This window comes from Tupaia chinensis, unplaced genomic scaffold, assembly GCF_000334495.1.
Source record: "Tupaia chinensis unplaced genomic scaffold, TupChi_1.0 Scaffold000294_5, whole genome shotgun sequence".
NCBI lineage: Eukaryota > Metazoa > Chordata > Mammalia > Scandentia > Tupaiidae > Tupaia > Tupaia belangeri.
In genome coordinates this window covers 663,052-673,967 of record NW_006159782.1, presented here as the reverse complement: position 1 = coordinate 673,967, position 10,916 = coordinate 663,052, and the positions used below count along the sequence as shown (strand labels likewise).

The following is a 10,916-nucleotide window of genomic DNA, read 5'->3' as shown; positions in this document are numbered from 1 at the left end:
TTAACAAAGTCTGTACAGAATTCTCACGACTGTGACTCCCCATCAAAGAATGTTCTTCTCTTAGGGCCGGCAGGTGGCTTGGTGGTTCAGGACGCTGGACTCCCACATGGCCAACTGTGGTTTAAATCCCAGACCTGGTGGCTTGCTTTCTCACTTTCTCTCTCTCTGGTGAGTGCACATGCCCTATAGCAAACTTTAAAAAATAATAATACCTAAAATAATTCTTTTTTTAAAAAAGGGACAAAAGACCGGAACAGAGCTGGCCCCATAGCCTAGTGGTTAAGGAGTCAGATCCCGCATAGCCCTGTGGTTTGAAACTTGGCCCTGGCGGCGGTAAAACACACTAAGTGCATGTTTGTGCCCCAAATCCCAACAGGATAGAAAATGGAGGTGAAAGGATTGTGGTGTGACCATGCCCCGTTGAGGGAGGCTCCCTTCCCTCCCACTCCCCATGAGCATACGTACCCTCCTTCAGGAAATTTAAACAAAAAAAAAGATCTGGGGAACAGCAGTTGGCGTGATGGCTTCGTCACTGGACTCCCACACAGTCGACCGCATTTCAAGTCCTGGACCCAGTGGCTTAAATTCATGCTGGTGCGTGTGCGTGCGTGCCCTAGATCCCGAGAGGAGAATGGAGAAGGGATTGTGGCATGGCCATCCTCCTTGGGGGGTGATTTCTCGCTTTCTGTCTCTGTCTTTCTGGCAAGCGCATGAGCTCTATAGTAAAAACCTAAAAAAAGAAAACCTGAGCGCACACCTCACTAGAGATAAGCAGATGGCAAAGGAGCATATTAGAAGACACTCAGCATCTGAAGTCATTAGGGAATTGCAAATTAAGGCAAGATACCACTGCACCCACTGGAATGGCTAAAATCCCAGACGCCGACAGCACCGCGTTCTGTGAGGATGTGGAGCAACAGGAACTCCCCCTGAGTGCTAACAGGAGTACAGACTGGTACAGCCGGTTGGAAGACAGCATTGCAGTTTCTTACAAAACTAAATATACCCTTGCCATATGTTCCAGCAACCGTGCTCCTTGCTATTTATCCAAATAAGTTGGAAATCTGTGTCCACACACAAATCTGCACTCAAATGTTTATAGCAGCTTTATTCATAACTGCTGAAACCTGGAAGCAACAAAGATGTCTTTGGATAAACAGTGGTGTATCCATACAATGGAAGAGTATTGGCCTAAAAAGCAACACACCATCAAGCCACAGAAAGCCATGGGGAGCCTAAAAGGTGTTGCTACCTGAAGGAAGTTGGTCTGAAAGGCTATGCACTAGACGATTCAAACTCTACGAGGTTCTGGAAAGCGGAAAACGAAGGAGACAGTGCAAAGATGAGTGGTTGCAGGATTCTGCTAGCATGGGAGAGGGGTGGTAGGGGAAGCACAGGGGACTTTTGTTAGGGCAGTGAAACCGTTTGCTACCGTACTGGGGGATTCGCATCGTTACACTTGGCCAAAATCCACAGGATGCACAACCCAGAGTGAACCCGAAAGTAAGTTTTGAGCTGTAGCTCATGTGTCCCCGTCGCATCAGTTATAACCGCACTAAGGACGATGTTAGTAACAGAGGTAGTGACAGCGAAAACCACGGACAGGGTGGAGGGGAAGGGAGAGGACTTGAGAACCCTCTGCATTTCTGTTCCGTTTGTCGGGAAACTGAAATGTCTTTAAAAGGCAAGGGAAGGGAAGTAGCAAGTTGAGGGGTGGGGAGCCCACGCTGGGGAGAGCGCTTACTTCCCGTAGTTGAGGCTGGAGGTCTCCCCTGCTTGTGGTAGAAACCACTATGTGGAAAAGCCCAGGCCCGAGTCACTGCTGGGCTGTAAGTCACGACACATCTTTGCATAGAAAAACACGTCATGCTTTTCCTAACAGCCTTATACTCACTCAGTGAGCGCCACTCTATTCTTTTTATTTTTATAGAGATTTTTGCTATAGGGTATGTGCACTTGCAAGAAAAATAGAGAGACAGAAATCACCCCCCAGGGAGGATGGCCATGCCACAATCCCTTCTCCTCCATTCTCCTCTCAGGGTCTTGGGCACACATGCACACGCTCCTGACGTGAGTTGTAAGCCACCTGGTCCGGGACTCGAACCATGGTCAATTATGTGGGCATCCAGCAATGTAACCATACGCCATCTGCTGGTCCTGCCATTCTAAGTGCTTACACAAATTAGCCTGTCTAATTCTCAAGCAGCAACCCTGTGAGGTAGGAGCCATCATCGCCCCCATTTTATAGAGGGGGAGTGCAGGCACAGGGACGAGGCTGCTTGCTCGAGACTGCAGCTATAATCCGTGCGCAGGACGTGTACCCGAGTCATGACCAGCTGTGCGGCGGCTTCTCGTTCAGACAGAGAAAGTGAGAAAGCATCTCTGGGGGGGGGGGATAGCCATGCCTCAGGCCCTTCTCCATCTTCCTCTCGAGATTGTGGGCACCCACACACTCATACCCAGGGTGTTTTCCAAGCTGCAGGGTCCGTGACTCAAACCTCACACTGGCCCATGTGAGATCCATCTGCATGGCCTTACCCACCACGCCACCAGCTGGCCCAGGGTAGACTTTTTCTCTTTTTGGAGAGGTTTTTGCTATATGGTGCGTGCGCTCACCAGACAGACAGAGAGAAACAGAGAGACAGAAAGCGAGAAATCACCCCCCAGGGGGGATGGCCACACCGCAATCCCTTCTCCATTCTCCTCTCGGGATCTTGGGCACACACGCACACGTACCCGGCGTGAGTTTTAAGCCACCGGGTCCGGGATGCGAACCGTGGTCGACTACGTGGGAGTCCAGCGACATAGCCATTACACTAACTGCTGGTTCCCAGGGTAACCTTTTTAATGAGGAAGGCCTTTTCGATTTATCCTGTTGTACACCCCAAGTCAGTGCAGATGGCTTTGTCCCATCTCAGTAAGAAGGTGATCTGGGATTCTGATGCCACCCTAGCTCTCCTGGTGCTATCTAGGGGGGCTATTTCTGAGAACGACTCGAGGCTCTTTAAACAGGGACTTGTTTTTCTCCAGGGGAGTCTGGGAACTAGACGGCTGCAGAGACAGTGGGACAGGTGCATCCCAGTTCTTCCCCGTGCTTCTGCCTCTATGTCCCCCGGTCTCTGGTCTGTGAGTCAGCCCCGCAGCCCTGCCCGCTGTCACTGAGGCCTAGTGGGCTGGCCAGTTCCCGGCTTCCTCTTCACTGCAGCTGCCTGGGTCCCGATCTCCCCGTCTCTCCCGTGGACCTTCGCACAGCCGATTCCAGGCTTCCTGCATAGCCCTAGGGTCCAGACAGGAGACAGAGCACATCAGTTATTTGAATCATAAGGACTCTCTAATGCCAGGACATTTTAAAAATAAAAAAAGTTATCTATTTTAATTTGTATTTATTATTATTCTTTAATTTGACCAGAGAGAGGGAGAGTGAGAAAGCAAGCTGCTAGATCTGGGACTCGAACCATGGTTGGCCACATGAGAGTCCAGCATCTTCAACCACCACGCCACTGGCTGGCCCCCACTTACTGACCTTCTGTGTCTCTAGATCTGCCTGTTCTGGACATTTCCTGTACACGGAATCATACAGTAAGTGCCGTGTCTGGCTTCTTTCTCTCAGCACTGTTCCCAAGGCTCGCCCAGGTCATGGCATGTGTCAGTGCGATGCCCTGGGCCACACTTGGTTCATCTGTGTGTTCTTCCGTAGCTGTGATACCATGAACATTTACGTACAAGTCTTTGTGCAAACATCTGTCCGTTTCTCCTGGGTCTGCACCTAACAGTGGAGTCACTGAGTCACGCAGTAACTCTGCTCACAGCTGTAGGAGCCGCCAGGCCGCTTTCCAGTGACTGATGAGGTCAGCTGCTTCCTACGAGCTAATTGGTCATTTGTACATCTCTTTGGAGATATGTCTATTCATGTCTTTTGCCCCCTTTTTTTGGTTTTTCTTAGATTGTTTTTGCCATAGGGTGTGTGCACGCACCAGTGACAGAGAGAGGGAAAGTGAGAAATCGCCCCCCACCCCCAAGGGGATGGCCACGCTGCTATCCCTTCACCACTTTCCTGTTGGGACTTTGGGCACACATGCACAGGCACCTGGTGTATTTTTCAGGCCACTGGGTCCGGCATGAACCATGAAGTGGCCATGTGGGATCCAGCGCTTTAACCCCCACGCCACCTGCTGGCCTCCTTTGCCCATTTTTATTTAAGGTTTTTGCCACAGGGTGTGCATGCTAGCCAGAGCGAGCGAGAGAGAAAGTGAGAAGCCACCGCCTGGGGGGATGGCCACACCACAATCCCTTCTCCCCCACTCTCCTCTTGGGATTTCGGGCACACACACACACCTTGCGTGAGTTTCAAGCCACCAGGGTCGACCATGTGGGAGTCTAGCGCCTTAGCCACCACCCCACTTGCTGGTGGTTGCCCATTTTTAATTGGGTCATTTATGTTTTTATTGTTAAGTTGTAAGAGTTCTGTATATATTCTGGATACTAGAACCTTATCAGAATATATGATTTGCAAATGCCATCTCCCATCCTGTGGGTTTTAACTTCCTTTTTTTTTCTTTTGAAGAGGTTTTTGCTATAGGGCACGTGTGCTTGCCAGACAGAGAGAGACAGAGAGACAGAAAGCGAGAAATCACCTCCCAGGGATGATGTCCACACTGCCATCCCTTCTCCTCCATTCTCCTCTCGGGATCTTGGGCACGCACGCACACGCACCCAGTGTGAGTTTAAGCCACCAGGTCCAAGACTCGAACTTGTGGTCAGTGCCCAGGGCCGTGAAGGTGACAGAGTCCCAGGAAGTCCCAGTCTGCAAATCTGTCACCTGCATCTCTCGACTTTATTCTACTGGATCCATTTCGCCTGATCCCAGATAAAGTGGTTTCCAGGTCTAGGGACAGATTCGAACTTGGAGATGCAACCACGTTTGTGTAGAGGATGCGACGTCTCCACGCTGAGGTGCCGACCCCGGTACTGTGGCGGCTGAGCCAGCTCAGCAGGCAGCGTAGCTCTGTCCCGAGCAGGGACTGCCAGTGTGATCACGTGATGGGACCGGAATGCCACAGGCCCAGTTGGGCGCCCTTTCAGGTCAGGGCCAAGGCTGTGCCCACACCCACCAGCCCAAATCCAGCCCCAAAGTCGAGATTGTCCTTCAGGCCAGAATAAAGCCTGAAAGCGACTTCTCGGAAACGAAACAGAACCTCACAGGCCCTGAGGCATTATCAAAACCATGACTCTCTAGCCCTCCATCTCGATGGTTATTTTATTTATTTAGTATTTATTTATTTTTGCAGTCTGAAAACAGCCACTATTTACTGACCAGATTACAAAAACAATCATGGTGGAATCCTTAGCTCATCCTTCTAATAAGTCTGTTGATCTGGTCTTCCCTGTTGCCAGCATCTTCACCTTCTAGAAAATGGGTGGTCTTTTTCTTCATTCCACCTCGTGGAGAAGATAATTTGAAGGGCCACAGGAAGTTATTTGCTTCTTTGAAGCGTTTTCCAACAGTATAGATTTCATGAATCAGATCCTCCATGCAGATGATGCCGGATTTACCAAGAGATCGCGCAGAGTTATCTGTCAAAGCAATTCGCTTCTTATTGATTTTGCCATAACCACGTTTGTAGATCAGTTCACTTACTGACTTCAGGTTTGGGTACCCCCATGCAATCTATGGTTCCACAATTCTCAGCATGTTAATTGAGGCCTTGTTGAGTTTAACAAGGGTGCCATTGCAGATCTGGCGAAGACGAAGAAGCTGCAACACCTTTTGAACCTTTGGGCTCACTCCATTGATACCTCTGATCCTGATGACAAATGCCAATCTGGGTTCTGCAGGTACATAGAAGTTGCCAGCTTTTCTTGCCGTCCTGGCCATGCGAGTCTCAGTTGTGTACATCTGTCTATATTCCTTATGATAGTGCTTAGCTTTTTCATAGATAAGCTTCCTCCTTGCCTTTCGAATCATCTTTTGAGCAAACTTCTTTCTCAGACGCGTGATCTTCAACTCTGCAAAATTCCTTCCCTTTTTCTTAGGGTTTCTGGCACAGCAGGAACCTTTTTCTTGGTGGCTTCCGTAGTAGCAGGAGCCGTTTTCTTGTTTTCTGCCGCAGCAGGAACCTTCTTTTTCTTCTCTTGAACGCCCTCCGTGGTTCCAGCCAGAAAAGAGGACTAGATGGTTATTTCTGACACGTCCTGACACATCGCTCTCCTGGACCGGAGGAGAGCGGCCTGTTAGCGAGGACCTCGGTTACACGTCACCATTCAAAGCCCGTTTGGGCTGGGCCAGAAACTGAACTCGGGCGTCCCCCTTGACCCCAGCCATCTGCCCCACTCACCTGAGCAGCCCTAGTCTTCTACATACATTCCCCTCGCCTGGGCTTGCATACAAATGAAGCCATGTACTAAGGCGCCTGCTTTCTTTTCCTGAGCATGTAGTCTCAAGGTTCATCCATGCTGTGGCATGAATCTGTTCTTTACTTCTTTCTTTTCTTTCTTCCATGAGCTGGAGACAGAGAACGGGCTCCTCACACCGCAGTCTACCCCGGCCCCAGCCAGCCCTGGGTCACGGGCACGTGTGCACGCAGAGTATTCAGGGAGGTCTGCAGACATGAACCCAGGCCCCCGGTGGGTCAGCCTCACAGCTTTGCTACCGTGCACCACATTGTCTGGTTCTTACGCTCTTTTTATTTTTTTTAAATCCCAGAATAAGATTCTGTTGTATGAATACAAAATTTTAAAAGCCATTCATCAGTCGGTGGTCATTTCTTTCCTTATGAATAATACGGCTGTAAAGTCTCATGCAGGTTAAGACGCACGTACTCATTTCTGGGTCACATGAAAACTCTGCTTCATCAGCTGAGGAGCTGCCGGACCATATTCTACATTCCCCTCGGTAGAGTTCGAGGGTTCCAGGTTACCTGCATCTTCACTAACACTCTTCTAGAAGTTTGCCAGAAGTATGTGCACTCACCAAAGAGGGGGGGCAGGGAGTGAGAAAGTGTCTCCCCAGGGCGTGGTCATGCTGCAGCCCCTTCTCTTCCATTTCTCCCTCTTTTCAGAATTTTGGGCGTGCACACACGTTTCTGAAGTGTTTCTCAAGCCACTGGGTCCAGGATTCAGACTGCGCTGGCGACGTGACATTCAGCCACCTCAACCACCACACCGTGAGCTGGCTTGTGACTTCTTTTTGCTTTTAGATTTTTGCCATGAGGCACGTGTGCTTGCTGGAGAAAGATTTGGGGCAGGCAGGCACCATCCCAGTGTGTTTTTAAGCTGCCAGGTCGGGGGCCTCGAATCGCAGGGTCGGCCATGTGGGATCCGGGGCTTTAACCACAAAGCCACCTGCTGGCCTAGCTTGTAAGTTAATTCTAGCTTCCTCTTGGGTGTGGAGGGGAGTCTCACTGTGGTTTGGATGTGCATTTCCCTAACGGCTAACAGTAATGAGCTCAACGCCAACATGCTCGTGAGCCATTTGCATTTCTTCCTTGGAGAAATGTCTGTTTAGATCCTTTGCCCATCTTATAACTAGGAGATTTGTTTTTAATTATTGAGTTGTAAGAGTTATTCCGGGACCAGCAGTTAGCGTAATGGCTATGTCACTGGACTCCCATGTAGTAGGCCGCGGTTCAAGTCCTGGACCCGGTGGCTTAAACTCACACTAGGTGCGTAAGCATGCGTGCCCAAGATCCCGAGAGGAGCATGGAGGAGAAGGGATTGCAGCATGGCCATCCCACCTGGGGGGTGATTTCTCGCTTTCTGTCTCTCTGTCTCTCTCTCTCTGTCTGGCGAGTGCACGTGCCCTATAGCAAAAACCTCTCCAAAAAAAAAAGAAAAATATTTTTGACACAAATGGCAAAAACTGAACACAGACTTTTGATTAGATTATCCTAAAATTTCATTTTGTTGGATAAGAAAATTGTATTAAGGCCATTCATATATATTTTATCTTTTTTTTTTAATTGCCAGAGGGTGTGCGTGCTCACCAGAGGAGAGGGAGAAAGCACTCCCTAATGGGGCACGGTCAGACTGCAAGCCCTTCTGCATCTCCGCCTCCTTCTGGGATTGTGGACACTCATGCATGAGTCGATTGTGTTTCTCAAGCAGGTAGGTCCGGGATTTGAACCACACAGTCTGCCACGTGTGATCCAGTGCCCTTAACCACCATGCCACCTGCTGGCCCAAGATTTATTTATTTATTTATTTATTTTTAAGTTTTGCTTAAAAATCTCCACATGGCTGACCATGGTTCAAGTCCCGGACCTGGTGGCTTCCTTTCTCGCTTTCTCTCTCTCTCTCTCTCGTTCTGTCCCTCTCTGGTCAAATTAAAATAAATAAATAAATACATAAAGTTGATTGAAATAACCCTTGAGACAAAAAATACAAAACTTTCCCTTTCTCTCTCTGTGCTCATCAGAGGGAGACAGAGAGAAAGTGAGAAATCACCCTCCGGGGGCAGGTGGCCACACCACAACCCCTTCTCCAATGTAGTCAGGACTTGGGGCACACATGCACATGTGCCCGGCATGACTTTCTAGACGCTGGTCTGGGACTCCAACCATGCAGCCTGCTATGTGGGCCCAGTGCCTTATCTTCCACTCCACCTGCTGCCCCCCCCCACCATGATTCGCTTTTAAATACTCTAACACATCAGAAAAGTGTGTGTGGAAAAAGAGAAAATAATGGCACAAGGGACCAGCAGATGGCGTAATGGTTATGTCGCTGGATTCCCACGTAGCTAAGTCCCAGACCCGGTGGCTTGAAACTCACAACAGGTGCATGTGCGTGCGTTACTAAAATTTCCTGCTTTCTGTCTCTTGTCTCTCGCCATGTCTCCAGTGAGTGCACGTGCCCTATGGCAAAAATCTCTCAAAAAACCATAAATAATAGCATAAGTTGACAGCTGTCTACACTGAGTAATGGGTACATGAAGGTTCACTGTACAATTTTATTTTTGTGTTTGAAAATTCTTTTTTTTTTTTGAGAGAAATTTCTGCTATAGGGTGAGTGCACTCATCAGAGAGACAGAGAGCTCTCACTCCCTGAGGGAATGGTCACGTGGCAATCCCTTCTCCAGTTTCCTCTCGGGATTTTGAGCACACACGCACACACGCCTTGTGTGAGTTAGTTCTTAAGCCGCTGGGTCCACAACTCAAACCACGGTCGACTATGTAGGAGTCCAATGATGTAACCATTACACCGTCTGCTGGTCCCAGGTTTGAAAATTTCTATGATAGTTGTTTACATTAATTTTATTATTATTTTTTTTAATTTGCTGTAATAGGGCATGTGCACTCACCAGAAAGTGAGAAAGCAAGCAGCCAGGTCTGGGACTCAAACTGTGGTTGACCACGTGAGAGTCCAGCACCTTAACCACAGCACCTGCTGTCCCCAGTAAAAAGTTCTCAAAAAGAGAAGGCAGGGGCCGTCAGGTGGCGTGGTGGTTAAGGGTGCTGGACTCCCATATGCCCCACAGCGGTTCGTGTCCTGGACCTGGCAGCTTGCTTTCTCACTTTCTCTCTCTCTGTCCCTCTCTGGTCAAACTAAAATAATAAAAAGTTAAATAACTATTAAAAAGAGAGAGAGAGAGAGAGAGAAAGGATATTCTTGGCCCAAACAAGGCCAAAATCCCTCTCCAGATTTTAGGCACGCACACGCACATGCCTGGCATGGTTTCCAAGCTGCCAGATCTGGGACTCGCACCAGTCAGCCATGTGAGATCCAGCTACTAACTACTAAAACTAACTACTCTCCTAGCTGGCCCGTGCACCTACAAGATTTTTTTTTTCTCCCATGTATTTTTTTTTTAAGAATTTTTCATTTTATTTTATTTATTATTGTTTTAAAATTTGCTATATAACATGAGTGCTCACCAGAGAGAGAGAGAGGGATAGAAAGACAAAGGGAGAGAGAAGTTTTTTTTTTTTTTTTTTAATTATTATTTTCCAATTTTTGCTATAGGGCATGTGCGGTCACCAGAGACAGAAAGGGAAAGTGTGAAAGCAAGCCACTAGGTCCAGGACTCGAACTGCAGTAGGCCACATGGGAGTCCAGTGCCTTAACCACCATCCACCTGCTGCCCACACCTAGTTCTTAACGCTGTATTCGAAGTACAAGGACCTAAAATCCTGAGGGGATCCCACCCAGGAGAGATGCCATAGGGAGGAGAGTTTGGGGTCTGGGGCAGTGGGTACTCCCAAAGGCTAGGAGGGCCAGGCCAGCTCACTCTGCCAACTTTCCAAATGGAAGAGTCACCAGCGAAGACAGGTGCCCCATGGCGCTAACTAGACAGAGGGCCTGGGCAATAGGGACCTGCCTTTTTTTTTTTTTTTGAGAGATTTTTGCCAAAGGGCACATGCGCTCACTGGAGAGACAGAGACATACAGTGGGAAATTGCCCCCCTTGGGGGATGGCCACACCACAGTTCCCTCTCCTCCATTCTCCTCTCAGGATTTCGGACATGCACACACACATATGCACCTGGCATGAGTTTCAAGCCTATAGTCCAAGGCTCGAACTGCGGTTGGCCACGTGGGAGTTCAGTGTCTTAACCACCACACCCCTGTTGGCCCAAGGACCTGCCATTCTTTTACTTTGCTATCTCTTTCCTGAAGAGGAGAAGCAGGGAACAGAATTTATGATGAATGCAGGCTGGCCCCATAGCCAAGCAGTGAACATGGCCCACTGTGTGGTTTGCCCAGAAGCTTGAAAAACACGCCGGGGACATTAGTATGCGCCCCAGACCTGAACAACAGAGAGAGATGAAGGAACCGACCATGACTACGCCCCACTGCGTGCTTTCTCCCTCTCCCCACCTCTCTGGCAAAGCAAAGTATAAAAAAGTAAGACCCATGAACCCCGGCCTCGTTTTTTTTTTTTTTTTTTTTTTTTTTTAGAGCGGTTTTTCGTTACAGGGGCCG

At 48.9% G+C, this 10,916-nt stretch overlaps 1 protein-coding gene across 1 annotated transcript in view; it reads right to left on the bottom strand.

Moving 5' to 3' along the window:
* Nucleotides 1–2,833: 2,833 nt before the first annotated feature.
* NAGA (alpha-N-acetylgalactosaminidase) overlaps nucleotides 2,834–10,916 on the bottom strand; it is a 21,231-nt gene continuing 13,148 nt past the window's right edge. The window contains exon 11 of the mRNA XM_006150708.3: nucleotides 2,834–3,277. Coding sequence (XP_006150770.1) covers nucleotides 3,166–3,277 — 112 coding nt within the window. The 3' untranslated portion in view covers nucleotides 2,834–3,165. The remainder of the gene's footprint in view (nucleotides 3,278–10,916) is intronic.